Source organism: Perca fluviatilis, chromosome 15 (assembly GCF_010015445.1).
Source record: "Perca fluviatilis chromosome 15, GENO_Pfluv_1.0, whole genome shotgun sequence".
Lineage (NCBI taxonomy): Eukaryota > Metazoa > Chordata > Actinopteri > Perciformes > Percidae > Perca > Perca fluviatilis.
In genome coordinates, this window is record NC_053126.1 from 4384414 (window position 1) to 4405259 (window position 20846).

The window sequence follows — 20846 nt, forward strand, 5'->3', positions numbered from 1 at the left end:
CAGCACCAGTCAATAATAACAATTTTAAAAACATAATAGCATTAAAAACATAAGTAACTAAGTTCAGACCACAGCCCTCCTTCCTGTTGTGCTATCGTTCAATAACCTTATTACCTAGGGGTAAAAACTATCTCTAAAACGTGGTGTGCGAGTTTGGATGCTCTGCAAACGTCTCCCCGATGGAAGATGGGAGAAGAGATTGTGTGCAGGATGACTAGAATCCTGTATGATACCTTGTGCCATTTTAGTGCTGCGTTTCCAGTAAATTTGTGAATTTCTTGGAGCGTTTCAAGGGGAACCCCGATGATTTTAGATGCAGTCCTGACCACTTTTGTCAGTAGATCAAGGTCATGTGAAGTAGCTCTGCCAAACCACACTACAATATTACCTGTCAGTATACTCTCAATTGTACAGCGGTAGAAGTTCAGTAGAATGTTAAGAGACATACCGTACTTCTTAAGACACCGCAAAAAGTAAAGCCTCTGATGTGCCTTCTTAATGGCACAGCTGATATGGAAGGACCATGTGAGGGTGTCTGAAATGTGGATGCCTAAGAATCTAAAGGTGTTAACAATTTCAACTGGAGAGTTGTTAATAAAGACAGGTCTATATGTGGGTTTGTTCTTCCTAAAATCTATGATGACCTCCTTAGTTTTTCCCACATTGAGAGACAAATTATTCCTTTGGCACCACATAATCAATTTGCTCACCTCATCTCTGTAGGCAATTTCATTATTGCTGTCAATAAGTCCTATCACAGTAGTATCGTCTGCAAATTTCACGATACTATTAGCGGGTTGTTTAGCAATACAATCATAGGTATACAGACTGTATAATAGAGGACTAAGACAGCAGCCTTGAGGTGCTCCAGTGTTTAGCACTATAGAGGCTGAGTATGTAGTGCCAACTCTAACTGTCTGGGGGCGGCCTGTTAGAAAGTCCTGTATCCAACTGCAAATAAATTTGCAGAGGCCCAGGTCTAACAGCTTAGATATTAAAATGGAAGGTCTAATAGTATGAAAGGCACTGCTATAATCAACAAATAGCATCCTGACATACTTATCCCTGCCCTCTAGATGTTGGAGTGCAGTATTTAAAGTCAGGGATACAGCATCATCCACAGCTCTATTTGATCTATATGCAAATTGTAATGGATCAGTTAAGGCAGGTATGCTATTGTTGATATATGTCTTCACAAGCTGTTCAAAACACTTCATAATCACAGAAGTCAGCGCTACAGGTCTAAAATCATTCATACAGGTGGCAGTCGTTTTTTTAGGCACAGGAATTATAATTGATTTTTTAAAACAATTTGGAACCACACAAAGAGAGAGTGACAAGTTAAAAATGTCAGTGAAAACAGAGGCAAGTTGACTATAACATGTCCTTAAGACTGGTGGAGTAATGCCATCAGGCCCAGCAGCTCCCTATTTTCACAGATTTAAAATGTGTCAATGACCTGATGTGCCTGCCTGCTGAACAGATCCCCAGTTGGAGATGATGTGTCTATGTGTGAGTTCCCAATTGGAAGTGCTCTGACATGCGCATTCCCAGAAGAAGATGGTCTCAGCGCCAGTGTCTCAGCAGCGCATTCAAAGCGAGCATAAAAAATGTCCATCCCTTTATGACCACCATGTACCCATCCTCTGATGACTACTTCCAGCAGGATAATGCACCATGTCACAAAGCTCACATCATTTCAAATTGGTTTCTTGAACATGACAATGAGGTCACTGTACTAAAATGGCCCCCACAGTCACCAGATCTCAACCCAATAGAACATCTTTGGGATGTGGTGGAAGGAGCTTCGTGCCCTGGATGTGCATCCCACAAATCTCCTCTGCAAGATGCTATCCTCTCAATATGGGCCAACATTTCTAAAGAATGCTTCCAGCACCTTGTTGAATCAATGCCACCAAGAAGGAAGGCAGTTCTGAAGGTGAAACGGGGTCAAACACGGTATTAGTAGGGTGTTCCTAATAATGCTTTAGGTGGAGTGTATTTTGATTACAATGACGGGGTTATCTGTTTGTAAAGTGTCTACATGTCAGTAACGTTTTGAAATTAGCACTTCGCCAGCAAGCAGCACTTGTAATGACACTTTGCTTGCTAACATAACAACATAAACTGGCCGGCAGACACCTCGCAAATAACCTCAGACTTATTTTCTGGTTACAGCCCCTTAGCGTTATGGCGGTGAAATGCACCGCGATGCAAAGCAACCCTGACGCAGAACGCCGAAAGGGTCACGACGCCGTAGGAGCGACGGCGTAGCTACGGCGTGGAGTTGACGCAGAAGCATAAAACAGCCTTAACAGTCAGGGACTCAACAGCTACCTTGGCTCCACATGCCTACAGCTGATCTGGGTGCAGAGGAGGCTGTTGAAGTTGTAGCTGAAGTCTAGGGAACATGTGTGTCTCTTTGTAGTCGTTTTGTGTCTCTCTCTAGTTGTTTTGTCCGTTTGTTGTCGTCTTGTGTCTCTGTTGTCATTTTGTGTCTCTCTGTTGTCATTTTGTGTCCGATTATTGTCGTTTTGTGTCCCTCTGTTGTCTTTTTTGTCTCTTTGTTTTCATTTTGTGTCTCTTTGTAGTTGTTTTGTCCCTTTGTTGTCGTCTTGTGTCTCTGTTGTCATGTTGTGTCTCTTTGTTGTCATTTTGTGTTGCTTTGTAGTAGTTTTGTGCATCTTTGTTTTCACTTTGTGTCTCTGTAGTCGTTTTGTGTCTTTGTAGTCGTTACGTGTCTCATTGTTGTAATTTGTTGTCTCTTTGTAGTCGTTTTGTGTCTCGTAGTTGCTTTTGTCTCTTTGTAGTCATTTTGGGTCTCTTTGTAGTCATTTTGGGTCTCTTTGTAGTCCTTTTGTGTCTCGTATTTGTGTTGTGTCCGTTTCTTTTTCAGTGACATTTTGCAGGTTCGGCCACAGCAGATCCACACATACACTCCTCTGCACTAAATACTATCATCAAAAAAAGACGGGGACGCAGGTTCTATTTTCATAAAGCAGCGCTTTAAAACAAATATTGGATCAGATTTGGTTGGCACACACTTAATAATAAAGGACTCTCAGACTCTTCACATTGCTAGCATCTAGCATTGGATTTCTACTAGGCAGAGCTTTTTATTGAGTTAGAGAGACACGTTCATGGACCAGACTCCAAGTGTGCTTTACGAGGTCACGGGGTTTGTTTTCAGTTTTTAAATGCTCGGCACAAGGTCGATTTTATTATTTCACAGCCTCTCACAACATATAGGATCTATAATGTGTATTCCCTCGGCTCCCTCGGGTTTTAATGACTGCCTAAAGGCGGCAATCGCAGCATCGCATTGTTATAGTCTCAGTTAAGTATTAATGAGTACAGTACTACACTGTGAGCTGGAATGGGATGTTTAGATAGCCAAAGGCATATTCTGCCTTGTACACACATGGGACTGAATAATGAAGCTCAACAGATTGTGAATTTATGGGCTACGAGCAAAGACATAAACATATAAATAGACATTAATCTTGCTCATTAACAGTATATTAAGTTATGCGGCAAAAACAGGCCCTGTGAGCCATCCAAACGTGTGTGTGTGTGTAGTTAGACAGCTATTCTCTTTTGGTTGTTCTCTACAAACTGAGGTTCCAGCTATTGAGTGTTGTTTGTGGATCGGCCTTGACTTATATCCAGCGCACTGAAAAGATCTCTGGACAGATGTTCCCATTAAAAGCTCTCCGGATGTTTATTGCAGTAAAAAAAAAAAAAATTACTTAATTAGTGTTTTTATTGTTGAGGCTAAACATATATGGCGTATACAGATCACTAATGAAACAGACCTGGAACATCAGCTTAATAATTCATTTTTTTCCTTTCCATATTTTTTTAATCTAGTAAATATGTGGCAGTTGGAAAAAGAAAAAAGAAAAACATGAATGAGCTTTTCCTTTTCATGTACCATTCCTTTTTATTCCAAACCAGAAATGAATGCCGCATTTATTAGGTCTGCAGGCAAACGCAGGAAACATGTGCACAATGTAAAATTCAAGGCAACAGAGACGCAGGGAGCTGCTCCAGTCTCACTACGTGTGATATAAGACTGAAAACATGAGCGCGTGACACAGCTGAATATAAAATCACATCACATCAGCTCAGAGGACTAATTTCCCCCTGGTGTGCAAAGCCTTAAGAGGAGGGATGCCTCGATCTGAGCGCTTGCTACACTGAATAACCTTTTGCTTCCTCATTTCTCCTCAATTCAACCTGCTATCTTTAATCTTCTATTGCTCCTTTCTGCATTCAGACACTTTCTCTGTCTGTTCTGCCCTTTTGCTCTCACATTTCTTTCTCCTGGTTGCCTCACAGCTTTTCGCAGCAGTATAGTGGACTGATTTGCAGGCAATGCTTGAGATTTGGGTGATATGCGGGCAGTGAGGAATCTAATTACAGCAAAGGCATTCGTTTCCCTGACGTGTTACGCATGCCAACTCACAGAGACGCACAGTAATCCCTGAAAATGTTCCTCCTTTTCCTCCCTTGGTATAATGTGTGTATGTGAGTTCGATGCAGCACTTGGCTACATATACATAAGTGTGCGTGCATGTTAGTGTGTGTTTCTGTTTCTGGGTTGCCTCAGCCTCTTTTAATTGCTATTAATGCCGTTTCCATTGCTTTTGAGCCTGTGCGAGCGTCATCCACCTCGTCTTTCCTGTCCTGTGTCATGACAACGTGAGCATCTCTGATTTAGTGATATCCAATTAGCCTCTCCCTCTAAGGAGAAACCGCTCACCGCTCCAATCTAATAAGTGTTTTCCCTTAATAATGAAGCCTTTAAGCCCAGATTACAGCCTCACCCAATCTACCCGCCCCTTTCCTTTCAACTTCACGTTCACTGTTTTGCTCTCCGGTCTTTCTAAACCTCTCTCTGTTGCTCTACACCCACGCTGAGCAGTTGGCTCGACTACTATAACAACGTGGGCATCCCAAAGTGGGAAAGAGATTTTTTTCAGGAGGATGAAAAAACGCTTCCCTCATCAGGTCAAGTTTATTCTCAGTGATTGTCTCTCTTATCTCTGAACATATTTTGGCCCTTTGTGAGTCTCACACACAATGCGAGTGATGCGGATGTTCTTCATTACGTGTAAATGGGTTTTTATGTTTCTCACTGCAGCTACATTCCGCTGTGTGCTCAGGGAGTGATCAATTGCAATGCAAGTAATGACAGAAACAGATGAAATATCATTTATTTGTTATGGTGTTAACATCATGACAAATGCATAGCAGGCTGGAAGCTTTTGAGGAAGACAGATGAAAAGCCTTTACTCATATAATGATGGTTTTGTTATTTGCTAAGCCTTAACAAGAAATATATCCCCTCATCCAACTATCTTCGTCTCTGCTCTGTAAATTATTTCATCTTTAAACAAAGAGGAGGGCAGGGTAAGCCTATTTCTGTCTTGCTCTCTCTGTTTGTTCATCTTTCTGGTGTGATTCTCTCCTCAGTGACTCTTGAACTGTATAGAGCCCTCCTCAATCTCATGTTTGTGTGTATGGAATTTGATGAGGCCAAGATATCTGCAGAAAGGTCTGTTTCTCTCTCTGTTGTTGGACTGAATTCTTCTATTTTCACATGAATGTCCAGTGTTTGCTGTGTAGTTGTGTGGTTAGAACTTGTCTTGCTTCTGCCTTTAATTTACGCTCAGATTTTTACACTTAAAATGTGACGGCAACTAATGTTCATTGTAAACTGCAAATTGTTACAATACATAACAGATCAGTTAAAGAGTATACACCAATTTAGCATTGTGCTTCTACAACAGTGACAGACTCATGATGGACATTTGAAAAAGGATAAGAATTGAAACAGCAGAAAAAGACATATTCGCCTATTCATACATTCTCTTTACTTATCAAAACCTACATTACCCACAACGCAACTCGACCTCCGACTGTTCGCTCAGAGATGTAGTAGTGGCTAATGTAGCCTCGGGCTGCTAGCCTCAAGCAGAGACAACCTCTTTCTACCTCCACACGCCCCAGATTTGATTCGTTTTCAAACTTGTAGTCTTCCGCCTCAACCACCGCTGACTCAAGTGACATCACTTGAGGACTTTTTTCAGATATTGTGAGACTGTACTGCCCCCAAAAACGAACCCATGGTGTTTGTACAAGCAGCTTATAGTCTCGCTTTGCCAGACGTTCCTCCACAGCACTGCGGAGGAGGGTCTGGCTAGTCCACACAGCATTTCGGGATGAGAGAAAAACGTGCTCTGGTTTATTGGCATTTCTTTAAACCAATCACAATCGTCTTGGGCGGCGCTAAGCGCCGGACGGAGCCACGGTGCCTCTGTAACATAGCCTCGGGAAGGAACTTGTTTTGGTGGAACATGTGTACGTTCAGAAGTTGTTTTAGTCGTGCAACAGAAAACTCAGATTGGACCATGGACTGTATTATATTAATGGACAAGGCATCCGGTTCGGCGAAGTGCTGCAAATGCGGAAGTGCCTTAACCTGCATTCTATCTGAATTCCAGCAGGGGGCGACCCACTTCTCACTTGATTTATTACCTCAGTAAACATTGTCATAGTGAGTTTATGGTCTCAATTGCTAGTTTTAAGTCGCCTGCAACACAGAATAATTTTTTAATTGATTTTAAAATCGGCGATCAAGCAGGGGGTGTTTTAGGGCGTGGCTATGATGTGATTGCCAGCTATCGTTACATCCGCAACCAGGATGGCTGCGTCCATAACGGCAAACTCGACGACTCATAGCAGATCTCCACCAACCAATGGGTGACGTCTCACATGCTCTGTCCATTAATATTATACAGTTTATGGATAGGACAGATAGTCTAGCTAGCTGTCTGGATTTACCCTGCAGAGATCTGAGGAGCAGTTAACCATAGTCCTTAGAAATCCACCGGAGGTTAGAACGCCAACACAGAGACAGAGGAAGGTGACGGACATCTGGGCGAAAAGAGTGACATCCAGCGAAATTTCCGGCAGCAACGGAGCTATCCCGGAAGTGGAACATCGTGGATATAGACTAAGCTGCTTATAACGACTAATATTCACGTTTATAGTCGCGGTGACCACTGTGGCCTTATTATGATGGGAGCGACGTAGGAAGTCAGGTGATGATGTATAAAGAGTCCATGCAGGGAGGCATGGGTCAAACAAACACAGGACTTTCACCCAGGATACAATGGTTTGTGTCCCATGTGAAACCAAAAGTCACCGACTAATTTTAACTTACTTACATAAGTTAACTTGCAATTTAAGTCGTAAGTTAAGTTACGTACGAAACATAGTTAAGTCATTACTTCACGTACTTAAGTTAAGTTACATAACAAACGTAGGCTACTTATTTTTCAAACCAAAACACAATCTTTTCCTAAACCTAACCAGGTAGTTTTGTTGCCTAAATCTAAGCCAACTGTGACCGTTTCACAACGTTACGTCCAGGTATGAGGACGGGTTGATCTGCTGCCATCAGTAGGGGTGCTAATTTAGGAAATGCTGTGGGAAATGCTGTGGTTCATATTATAGGGTAGGAACGAACAATCTATGTTGTTGTATGTGTTGGAGGACTTGATATCATGCAGCTCCCTCTGGAGCCACAAACAGGCTTTATACTGTATAACTTTTTCACATATGCATTGGTATAGAAATATCTGGACTTCTCAGTTTATATTCAAACGCAAGAACTCAAGAAAAAGAACAAGAAAAAGTTAAAACTATCTACATCAACTACTGTTATTTTTCTTCTGTTACCTTTCTGATTCGTCTAACATCAAAGCCAAGGTCAAGTCTGCACCCATTTTTTTCTGCTGGACTCGTTTGTGCGATACTGTGTGTTCAGTGACATTCTTTATCACACTGAGAATAAAAACCAACCATCCAAGTTTTCTTATGAAGACATTCTCATTTTTTCCTTGCTTTCATTTCTGATTCAAATAACGTCAAAGCCAAGGCTGGGGTTCAACAAATGGTATTCAGGATATTCTGTGCAACATGAATCTCCAAGTTTGTTCTCTTGTTTTATATTCTGACTTTATTATAATGGCTGCAGGATAGCGAAGTTGTCCACTGCCTTCTTTCTTTCCTCATGCAGTGTTTTCACTCCTGCATCAAATGAAACATGGCATATTAATAATTGCACACCCACATACTTGCTGCTGCACATGTAGCTCACACCTCGCCTCAGTCTGTGAGGCGAAAAAATAACAGGATTTTATGGCAGAGAGGCCCTTGCTGTGACTCTATACTTTGAAAGTTCTGCATTTCTGCAGCGTAATCCCAATTTCTCGCTTAGAGGTTTCAGAAGAAAAGGGGGATAGTTTGGCAAAGTGGCAGCCAGGGAAGAACACTCTTGCTGTATGTAAAATGCATCGGCACACAGGTGAATCAAAGGTAATATTGATTTTTTTCAGAAAGTGGTTGGGACCGCTTCTTAATGACAAGTTTCAGTATGTTGATGGTTGAGACATTTGTCTTAACATGACACCAAATCACACAAACACAACTGCAGCAATTACAGAAATTCGCCCTGAGATAAATAACTTTATAAATGTGATTTTCACCTGACAGACTCTTTGTACTATGGACAAATACACTGATAGAAACAATATAAAAGGATATAAATAAGAATATAATCTTCACAAAGTATCCACACTTTGAAAAAGAGGAAGATGAGACATAAACAGTTCCTGAAAATGTTTTGAGAAATGCCTCATGACGACAGACGACATAAGCCAAATGAGATTCAGGTCAATCTGCACTTCAGAGAATTCTTCCCAGTGTCCAATTAGTTCAGCACACTGGCTTAAAGTCTTACATCACTCTGGCACACAAAGGATAATTCCCAGCCTCCCTGGAAAGTTACCAAAAACAGAAATGGAAAAGGACAAATCATCCATTTGTTACTGCAATAAAAATGTGTTCATTTTGCAAGGTAAACTGGTAAAATGAAGCCACGAAACACTGACCGCAAAGTCCCTCAGTTTTTTAAATGCTTATTCAACAGCAGAGAAATACCAAGAAATTGGAATGCTTCTAAAAGGAAATGTAAAATGAAAAACATCCTATTAATCAAAAAGAAAATGAATATATTTACTACAGGCAAATGCATACATAGAATAAATTTGCTAGTAAAAGATTTAGGCTAAAACTGAAGGTATTTTAAACTTCAAAGCTTAAAGAAGCGTGACAGATAGGAAATGAAAATGCATAATGTGTGTTTGCATGAGTGAGTAAAATCATTAGTTGCATTTGAAGTCAATTTCTGTAAGCCATGCCATGGAATTTTAATCAAAAGGGAGAGGAGAGGCCTGCGAATAGTAACTGACTGAACTGGAATTAAAATGACTTGTGTAAAATAGCCTACAAAAGCAGGGTTGTTAAGATTTTAATATCTAATATTAATGCAACAACAGAAACAGCAGTGATCTGCATCACAGATCTGGCAGATCCAACAGATTAAGAAACTTTACAAGAGTAGGTTTTAAGAAGAGATTGAACAGAATGATACTGACACTCAAAAAAGCTTGTTTAGCCTCAGTTTTTCAGTCTGGAGGATCAGGAGATCCTGAAATAAACGCTGACACAGATTACCAAAGCCAGCCAGACGAGATAGGCTCCCATCTCATAGCTGTGGTTGAAAGCCTTGCTGCAGTATTTTGAACTCACTGGAGTCACAGCAGTGTCTCATGTGAAACAGGAGTGCCTGAACTGAATCGCATACAAAATACATTTTGGGGGAACATGAATAAATCTGTTACAGACAGCACTTTGACCATTAAAGACACAAAAGCAAAGACTATGCACCTGTGAAATCCATGTAACTGTTTAGTGTGCATGCACGTGACAACAAGAAGCCTAGCTATGCACTTGTGCATATTTTGTTTGTGAAGTGTGTCACTTAGCACAATGATTCCCAACCAGGAAGTACTTCTGCTGTTGCCAGGGGATACATGACTAGATTGTGTAAGGGGCTCAACTAACTTTAATTTAGTAAAAGATATTTGATTGAGAGGGAGTGAAAATGAGTATGCTAACAGAGAAAATTAAAACAGTTGAAATAGTTAGCTAAAAGTAGTGGATAAACACTTGCAATAGTTAACTAAAAGTAACGGATAAACAGTTGAAATAGTTAGCTTAAAGTAATGGATAAACAGTTGAAATAGTTAGCTAAAAGTAATGGATAAACACTTGCAATAGTTAGCTAAAAGTAATGGATAAACACTTGCAATAGTTAACTAAAAGTAACGGATAAAGAGTTGAAATAGTTAGCTGAAAGTAACGGTTAAACACTTGAAATAGTTAGCTAAAAGTAACTGATAAACCATAAACATGTTGAAATAGTTAGCTAAAAGTAACGAATAAACAGTTGAAATAGCTAGCTAAAAGTAACGGATAAACAGTCGAAATAGCTAGCTAAAAGTAGTGGACAAACAGTTGAAATACTTCGCTAAAATCAGAGAATAAATGGTTGAAATAATTAGCTAAAAGTTACAAATAATAAACAGTTGAAGTAGTTAGCTAAAAGTAACGAATACACAGTTGAAATAGTTAGCTAAAAGTAGTGGATAAACACTTGCAATAGTTAACTAAAAGTAACGGATAAACAGTTGAAATAGTTAGCTTAAAGTAACGGATAAACAGTTGAAATAGTTAGCTAAAAGTAATGGATAAACACTTGCAATAGTTAGCTAAAAGTAGTGGATAAACACTTGCAATAGTTAACTAAAAGTAACGGATAAACAGTTGAAATAGTTAGCTTAAAGTAGTAACGGATAAAAAGTTGAAATAGTTAGCTAAAAGTAATGGATAAACACTTGCAATAGTTAGCTAAAAGTAACGGATAAACCATAAACATGTTGAAATAGTTAGCTAAAAGTAACGAATAAACAGTTGAAATAGCTAGCTAAAAGTAACGGATAAACAGTTGAAATAGCTAGCTAAAAGTAGTGGACAAACAGTTGAAATACTTCGCTAAAATCAGAGAATAAATGGTTGAAATAATTAGCTAAAAGTTACAAATAATAAACAGTTGAAGTAGTTAGCTAAAAGTAACGAATAAACTGTTGAAAAACATCTAGCTTCTGCCAGTAGAACACAAGAAAACTAGACTAAAACAACCTAAACACTGCACTTCAATTGTATAACATTTTAAAATAAATTAAATAAATGTAATGTAAAATATTTGGAACATAACTGGTGTTGTTTTTGAAGGGCTACTTGATTTAATCTGACAGGGCTGTGGGCATACATCGGAGGAAAAAAGGTTGGGAAGCACTGACTTAGTGTATAAGTGTGCAGGATTAGTAAGTGTCATGTGTTTTAAGTAAGCTGTATGTAATCGTAAGTCGTTGCTTTCTGAATTTACTCTACTTAACACTGTATGTAATATGTCGTTGCTCTCTGAACTTGCTCTACTTAACACCAATAATGGCCCACCACCATCTGACATCATAATCACCAGCTAACCAGATGGTCTGCGCTCTTTGCCCCTATTCATATGGGACAGTCATTTTATTACATGTTAAGACATGTAATAAAATTAGTTCAGGTGCTACATTATAGACACATTTATACTGATATTTTAACACCTCACGAAGGCTGTTAAAACTATTAGCGTCTGTCTTCAAAAAGATTTCAATGGTGACAAGTTGTCATGTTAAAAAAGGTATCACAACATCAATTCTTCTCTGATGTATTTTCTCAAATGTGGCTAAGTGCATGCAGAAATATAAGTGTTTGGAACGTATCTCTCTCCACCCATAGAGTTATCTTTATTACGACTATTTCCCCTATCCTACTGTAACCACAAACACTGTAGATTGGTCATTATTTAGCCATACAAAGCTGCTGGGAATCAGTTTACATTTCAACTTTTGTGGGTGCAGAGAGGATCAAAGCAAAAAAAGAAATGTGGGCTGAAAGCTGAGTGAATGTTAGTCTTTCCTGATACTCTAATTATAACTTTAAAAAAAAGACTTCAAACGGTTTGTGCTAATGGTCACATTTTCCTATTTTTGGGGAGAGGGCTTAGAATTTAAACATATAAATTTGTCTTGGACACAAAGTGTGAGTTCAGCATCTGAGTCAAAAGTGACAGTAGAGACTGTGGTTCAGTCCTGTCTAGACCCTTTTGATAAAAAAAAAAAAATAATAAAAAAAAAGGCGCATTCATATGCCAAGAATAGTCACTCTTGGTCCCTTTTGCGGAGTGGGAAGCAAACCTCCATACGTCCAACAGATCATATGTACTTACTTACTGTATGCCTGCACTGTATATGGTGGTCCTCAAGCCAGAGAGCTTGGACGTAAAAAGAGTATGGTTTCCTCTGAACACACACAGGAATTCATTTAACTTCATGAATGAACAGATTTGTCAGCTGAAGTCATACTTCTAGCTGATGTTTGACAGGCTGTAAAATGCTGCCTGTGATGCCAAAACATGTCTCGCACGCACGCACGCACGCGCGCGCGCGCACACACACACACACACACACACACACACACACACACACACACACACACACACACACACACACACACACACACACACAGCAGCGTCATATTGCTGCCCCAGTGCTATTTGTCAATACTGAGTCGAACTTAATCTTGGCTTTAGTATAAGCATGTTGTATGCAGACATAATAAGTGTGGGCTCCATGATTAACATATTGATTTATAATCCAGAGATGTTTACACAGCGTGAGGTTGCTGCACAATTCAGTCCAGTTCTTCGTCATAAATGAGAGGTATTTTGCTTATTATCTGGCTGCAAAGTATAAAGAAGCCACATATTAATGAGCTAATGTGAGTTAACTGTACTTACAGCAGCATTTCTTGAATGTATCCAAAAACGTTTCCAGCATACTGGCAAGCAGGGTTAAAAATCAACCTTTTCGTCCACCAGCCAAATGGCTAGTGAATGTTTCAAATTTCACCAGCGACGCAATAGATTGCCATTGTTTTTTTGGCTGGAGAGTGAAGCAAATCTACCAGCCACCTGCGTATTTTACCAGCATTTGGCTGATATTTGGCTTGATGAAACAGGCCTTGTGCTCGCTGTTGTGACCCAGCATATAGCCTGATAATCCAGAGTTTACTTCACATAGACTGCGTTGTTAAAGAGGCAGGTATTTCCCATTCCAGCCTATACTGTTAAAGAGGCTTAGTCATATTGTCCTGTCCTCCTTAACCTCAGCTGATCAATGTGCAGCACATGATCGACCATCAACCCCAAACCAGTATATAGTTATGAAATGATAGCCTACATAACTTGGTTGCTTTTGCAACATAAATGTAGGTTTTCAAAAAGTTTAATAGTACATTCATCTTTCTCTGCATTCTAAAAACTACCTCACTTCCATCATTATTCTAAAAGCCCAGATAACTCTAATCACCATTTAGTGCCCCTGGTTTCCATTTTCACTTGAATTAATCAGTTGGAGAGAGTATTAGGGGTGGAAGAAAAAAATGTATACAGCATAGTATTGAAATATTTTCCATGACAATACTGTATCGATACATGGACACCAAGTATAAAGTAGAAACAGATGCTTGAGGACATAATATGAAGTTAGAAAAAAATTTTATAAGTTGTATTTGTAACAATCTCGCAGAATATCGCAATATGTTTAAAATCGCAATAATATCGTATCGTGGGGCCTCTGGTGATTTCCACCCCTAGAGAATATATGATAGATATTCAATAACTGTAATTACAGCCATTAAATATGTACTGTAGTTGGAATTATGAGTATTATGCCATATCATGGACATCATGCCTTTGGATAGCATTTCAGGGAGATTATTGCTAAACAAGTTGCCTTAGCCATGCTAGCGGCATGGCTCCAGGGATGGCTATGTCGATTGGTTTGGTCCACCATTTTGGTCCAGACTGAAATACGTCTACAGGATGAAATTTGGCATTCATCTGCCCCTGAGGATTATTCCTAACTACTTTGGTAATCTTCAGTCTTTTCCTCTAGTGCAACTATATGAGGATCACATTTGTGTATTTTTTGTTTAGTGAAATATTTCATAAAACTGTTGGATGGATTGCAATGAACTTTGGTCCAGATGAAATGTAATAAACTTGTTGTTCCCATGACTTATATAGTGGCATCATTGGGTCATTTAGCAAATGTTAGCATGCTAACACGCCAAACAAACACGGTAAACATTATGCCTGTCAGCATCAGCATGTCAGCATGTCAGCATGTTAGCATTTAGCTTCAGGCACCGCTGTGGCTACAGCCTCACAGAGCCACTAGCATGGCTGTAGACTCATCCATCTTTTGGTTCCAGTGTCCTGTATAGCATGTCTGTAGATTATTGTGAAGCTTCGTCTCACTTTAAAACATATGGCGTATATGTAAAAGAAAATGTATGAGAAAAGAATTCAAGATAGAATGCAAAAAAGGGCAAGAACAAGAGGATGAAACACTGATTTTTCCCTTGAGTTTCAAAAAATGGATAATTTGAAGAATTTGGACTAAAAGGTCTGCTTACATAACTTCCCATCAGCGCTGTGTCATGGCTTTTTCTCAGTACTTGTCCCGCTTCCAAACAAACTAATCTGGAATCCTCCATTTAGATTTTCCAAACAGAAACTTTCTATCATTACTTCACACCAGTTTAGATGTACTGATCAGGCAAGCTACATTTTTTATATCGTCTTACATTTTAAACCTTTATCATTTGACTTCTCCTTAAATACTGAAAAAAAGGCTACTGTTCTACGAGGATTTTTATCCACCTTGTGCCAAGGAAGAAGTAAATGATCTAAACTATCTAGAGGAATGAAGTCAAAGGCAACTGGATCAGCTATTTGTTCAGTTTGTTTGTTCTGTGTCCAGTAAGAAGCGTTTGATTTAGTTATGTGACTGACCAGTGTTAATCAGTTTAATCACTGCACCACTGGCCCGCCCACTTTGGCTGCATCTCCCTCCAAGCAACAGCCCCAAACCCGTGCTGTGACGCTCAGGCACAAATAGTGATGTAAATAACAAGCAACTGGAAGAAATGAGGTGCACTTAAAGGTGAAAATGAATGAAAAAATGTGATGTTTGACCGTGTTTGACACCATGGTGGAGGGACACTTTTTGGTATAACAATAAAAACACTTTCATCTCTACAAGATGTCCGGCAGCTTGAGCTCTTCGGCCCAGAGCAAAAACCTGATTAAGGCAATGATTTATCAAAACACTATCTAAATATTAAGTTCTTAAAATGTCCTCTAATTCACGATCAAACGTGCAACTTTTATTGGAGAAAGAAGTTGATCGTATTGAGCTTCTTTTTGGTTTTTATCAAATTCAAAGTCCCAAGAAAGTACATTTAAATGTAATGGAATAAGAGTTTGTTCACAGCTGGCTCCAACACCCCTTACTTGAAAACAGCATCTCACATGGACCTGAAATGGCCAGCAGGCCGTCTCCTCACAGCAAAGCTGAATGCAGGCGTGCTGAGGTTTAGAGGGATAAGCTCGATCAAATCCTTCCAGATTGATCTTTGACATGGTCTACCCAGTGGGTTGCACCGCCTCTCTGCCACGCCAGGTAAGGGGAGGGTGGCAGGCGGCGGGTGGGGTATTGGGAACAAGGACGATTATAGTCAGGCAGGGGGAGGAGAAGAACTGGAAAGAAGAGGGTGAGGGGGATTAGAGGTGAAGATATAAAAGCACAGCACAAACAACAAGCTTCACAAACAGAAGACTAGAAGCAGAGATCGGCGGTGGCCTCTTGGGATATCTGTGACAACAGGTAAGAATTTAATTGACTTACTGATGACATTGTTAAAAACCTACAGTCCACTTTAATTATGACAGCTTTAGTAATGTTTCCATGGTAACGGTTACTACTTGTATGCTGGTTATAGATCAAACGAGTCAAGTCAGCTTTGAACTAGACAACGCAAGAATTCAGATGAGGATGACTTTCATGATAATGACGGCTTGAATGCTAAAAACGGATACAAGGAACAGATTGAATGGATGAATGACAAGAGTTTGAACATGAGAGAAGAAGAAAAACTATTACAATTTCTGCTTATCCTGTGCTAGCAATGTGGTTTGATGTTGCAAATTTAAATGGAGAAAAGGTGGTGAAAAAGCAAATTGCAAGTTGAAGTAAAGATGTAGTCAAGTATGCAATATTTTAAAACAAAGAAAGACATGAAACTGAAAAAGAGGAGAACAAGTGTGTGCATTTACTTATGCCAAATGTAAAGAGGATTGACTTTAGGGGCAAAAATCACAGCAACAGATGGCCGACATCATGTTCACAGCTTCACAGATCTCTACACATGAGAGCAGGAAGAAGAAGTGTGCTGAGGGGAGCCTTTGTAACCCACAGGCAATCTAGCTCTGTTGATGAAGGCGGCGCATATGTTGGATTAACTTAACATGCTAAAAGATTTCCACCTCTGTCAAATTGCCTTAACTGGATTGCCAGTGTTAGCAGTCAGAGGAAGGGAGGAGGGAGGGGGGGAGGGAGGGCTGAGAAGTGGAGATCAGGCCGCCTACTGCTTAAAATCAGGTTGGAGGTGAGGACAAGAGGGACATTTCGATCAAGAGATTAGCACGTTCGTGCACAGAAAACAACACCATGACATATGTTGTTAGCGAAGCCTCCTTTGGTTAGCAAGAGACCCGTGTCAAACTTGACAGATATAATCAAAATACAAATGTATAACACAAGAATGCACTGGCGATGTGGATGTAATAGTTCAATTAATATCTTAAACATCAGCAGTTGAAATGTTGATTACTTTGAAGAGCTAATGGAAAAGTCTGAGGTCATTGCGAATGGCAATCTGCTGCGGATCAGAGTGGGATTAGAGCTAATCTGGCTGTTTAAACTAATCTGCATAATCTCCACTGATTGGCATTGAGAGCTGGAAGGACACAGGATTAACAGAGGGCAGATGGAGAGAGAGGGGGGGGGGGGAGAAGAGGAAGAGGGAAACTGTGATCTCTGTGTGATGACACTTGTTCCGTCTTTTAGAGACCCTCAGCAGAAATGAACGCCAACCCCCCTGCAGGAAGCGCCCTCGCCCCTGCTGCAACAACGGGCCCCACCACACCCAAGAAGGGACCACCCAAATTCAAGCAGAGGCAGACCCGTACATTCAAGAGCAAAGCCCCAAAGCCAGGCCAGAAGGGGTAAAAAAAACCCTGAAATTTACATTTATTATACATATGTTTTGTTTTTAAATTTTTGGGGGGAATTGGGCACAGCTGATGTGCACAATACAGCACAAGAATGCATAATTTTCTGTTTTAAAGAAAATTTAAATACTTAAAATAAAATAGGTAAAACGGGAACAAATGCATACATGAAAAATATTAAATAAAAAAAATTTACTCTTAGAGAATAAAAGCGATCGTCGATGGAGTAGCTTAAACAAAACACTAGGGGGAGGTGATGTATAAATTACATCATCTTAAATCAAGTAAAGTCTGATCAAATTGTGGAAATCAATTCAACTCGCAGTTCAACAGTTTTTAAACTTTAAACTCGTTCAAGTCTTACGGTAAAAGTAAGTTTCTCCATCACATAAATGTCATGAATAACCTCGAACCAATCCTCAACCCTCGGGTACATCTGTTGTTAGTCTGTATCCACGACGTTCCACTTCTGGGATTGCTCTGTTGCCGCCGGAAATTCTGCCGGATGTCCCTCTTTTCGGCCGGACGTCCGTTACTTTCCTCTTCCTTTGTGTTGGCGTTCTAACCTCCGGTGGATTTCTGAGGACTATGGTTAACTGCTCCTCAGATCTCTGCATGGTAAATCCAGACAGCTAGCTAGACTATCTGTCCAATCTGAGTTTTCTGTTGCACGACTAAAACAACTTCTGAACGTACACATGTTCCACCAAAACAAGTTCCTTCCTGAGACTGTTTAGCAGAGGCACCGTGGCGCCGTCCGGCGAGTAGCGCCGCCCAAGATGATTGTGATTGGTTTAAAGAGATGCCAATAAACCAGAGCACGTTTTTCCTCCATCCCGGATTGGTGTGTGGACTAGCCAGACCCTCCTCCACAGCGCTGTGGAGGAAGGTCTGGCAATGCGAGACTATACTGTTGTTAGCCACTTTATCATACATATGTTTTAAATGCGAACCGAACCGAACTCCCTGTTTCCTCTCCTGCAGCTTTGGTGACGATATCCCCGGCATGGAGGGTCTTGGCACAGACATCACAGTGGTGTGCCCATGGGAAGCCTTCGGCGACATGGAGCTCAGCGACTTGGCCAAATACGGCATCATCTAGCCTGCTGCCTTCCTCGCCTGCCTGCACCTCTCCTCTGTGTAATCCTCTCCGCCCGGCCTTCTCTTCGTCCCGGCTCGGCGCGCCATGATAAGGCTGCCAGCAAATCCCCCTAACGCCCTCTCGTCTATCTACCTCATGCTTCACTCCACTAAGTGGACGGAAAGCATAATAATGTTATTTTTATATTATTATACGATACTGTTTATACTATACATGCTTGAGATGAGAAGACGAGAAAAAGAACTCCACGTACCTTATTCCCTTACCTTTCATCCATCTATGATAGTCTTCTGCTGACTCCCACTCTCCCCCTCTCCCCCCTCCGGCACTCCTAACCCACGGCAAGCAAAACGCTAGTTATGTAGTCATAACTAGTGCTGGTATTTGCTTCTAGCTGTCTATTAAAATGTAAATATTTTGTTCTCAGCGTTAAAACCTTTTGACCTTGTCTTCCATCCTACCTTTTGTACTTCCTCCCGCTTTTATTTTGCATTTGTATTTTCTACTCCTTGTGCGCAAGGTTACTGTGAACACCAAGGGATGCAAGGAGAGCGTGCAATATATATATATATATATATGCTGTAATGGTGAAAACTACAATGCACTTTCACGTGATCACGGAGGATGAACTCCCTTTTATCCCATCTCTCTCTCTCCTTGCTGCTATCTGAACCCAGATCCCTCCTGAGAGAAAACAAAGGCATATATATATTTATGTATGTTTTGTGTTGCAAGCACTCTACCACAGATCACGTACTGTGAACTGGTACGTCCTGATAGCTGCAGTAAAATGTGTATATTTTAAGTACTCATGTTGTCCATCTCTTTTTTGTTTCTTTCTGGGATACCCAATAAAAGATGAAAAAAAAAAGTATGGCTGGTTTAAAATAAATCCCATTTAATAAACAACATGCCAAACAAATCCTGACTTCATATCCCTATAAAACAAGGACCTCGGATGAGAAACAAAATAACGGTACTCTCCCAACATTTCCCGACAGCCTTCTAACTCAAATGTAATGACATTTCCTTCTGTGTCTTAACTACAACGCTGTCTGAGTACATCTAATAATAATTACCGCTCATTTTAAGGCTTCCGGACATCAACACACTCCCACGAGGCTCTTTGTTGGAAAAGGAAAACAAATCATGATATTAACAAGAAACGGTGTTCTTTCTCTTCTCACAAGGAAAATAAATTTGAGTCCTAGGGCTGTGTTATGTTTGTCTGTTATATTCTAGATATATTATATAGAATAATATAAGCCCTTTCCATGATGAACACCCTATACAGTATATACGCTGCATATTAACAAGAGTCTACAACCACGCTAGCAGCTCTGTGAGGCTGTATTAAACAGCGGTGCTATGAGCTAAATGCTAACGTGCTAACATTTATCATGTTCACCATATTAGTTTCTACACTTTCTAATTAGCATTAAACAGAGCACACAGCTGAGGCTGATGGGAATGCCATTAGCTTTGCAGGTATTTAGTCATGAACCAGTATTGGACAAATTCAAGCTAGATTGAATGTCTGTATCACATTTCATGGCAATCCATCCCATTTTTGAGACATTTCATGAAAAAAAAGAAGAAGCAAATGTCAACCTCATGGTAGCACTAGAGCAGAGATCTTCAACAGGGGGTCCGGGACCCTTAAGGCTCCCACACACCAACCCGATAATCGGCCGTCGGACAGTCTGGCGAGGTCAGTGACTTGAGTCTGTTCGGTGTGTCCCGTGCCGTCAGTCTGAGGAGCCGTCGCCCTTCATTTGGGCCGATTTGACATGTTGAATCGGAAGGCGGGCAGTCGGACTCAATGGCCAATCTGATTGGTGGAGCGCTAACCCGGAAATGACGAGCGGGATCAAAATCTGACGAAAATCTTTTAAACTGACCTTTGATGATCTGAAATGAAGACAGATTCAGCGACTGCACGGCCTATTTCTATCTAAAATGTTCTCAGAAACACGTTTCGGTGAACTATCTTCGTAAAATACAAGATCGAATTCTGTTGTAAAATCCGGAAGCAGCCAGACCCACGTCACGTGTTCGTCCAATCAGCTGCCAGTTTACATTTTTTTGGCCGACAATACATGGATGGATGGATGGGCGACAATACAGATTAATGCCGCCTGCTGTTATGGAGACGTATTACGTCTCGCGCACGCGCAGAACGTACGCTCAAGTCTGCGTCGCTTCGGTGTGACCAACTCGGGGAGGCTGCTCCGTCTCTCTTTCAGCTAAGGGGTCCCTGGCCTCAAAATTAATTAGCAATTTATCGAATAGTTGTTGAGATACATCAGTCTGGACCATAGTGGTGGACCGACTGGCCAACTGACTGACAGACGCAGAACGATATCACCATCCGTAAACTAATGCCGCTAGTGTGGCTAAAAAGGCCCAAAACAGAAACTGATTTTACGATGAGGACAGTTACGATATTTCACCTTGCTTTGCCCAAGGGCCATTTTTGCAAAATGACAGGATTGCCATGGGCCACAAAGATTAATAGTATTTAACAGATACATTGAATAAGCATTAAAAGGCCCTTAACACATCTCTCTTTGAAATTCATTG

At 40.5% G+C, this 20846-nt stretch overlaps 1 protein-coding gene across 1 annotated transcript; it reads left to right on the forward strand.

The window, feature by feature from the left end:
* Positions 1 to 15627: 15627 nt before the first annotated feature.
* pde6hb (phosphodiesterase 6H, cGMP-specific, cone, gamma, paralog b) lies at positions 15628 to 19134 on the forward strand. The gene is made up of 3 exons (XM_039826266.1): positions 15628 to 15755; positions 16998 to 17155; positions 18146 to 19134. The coding sequence occupies exons 2-3, from the start codon at positions 17013 to 17015 to the stop codon at positions 18261 to 18263; spliced, it is 261 nt and encodes an 86-aa protein (XP_039682200.1). The 5' UTR covers positions 15628 to 15755; positions 16998 to 17012; the 3' UTR covers positions 18264 to 19134.
* Positions 19135 to 20846: the final 1712 nt, after the last annotated feature.

What these genes read in the sequence shown, in the direction of transcription:
- pde6hb (XM_039826266.1), top strand. Translation starts at nt 17,013, where the DNA reads ATGAACGCCAACCCCCCTGCAGGAAGCGCCCTCGCCCCTGCTGCAACA. An exon ending in CCAAAGCCAGGCCAGAAGGG is followed by an intron (nt 17,156 to 18,145) that starts GTAAAAAAAACC and finishes CCTCTCCTGCAG; the next exon opens with CTTTGGTGACGATATCCCCG.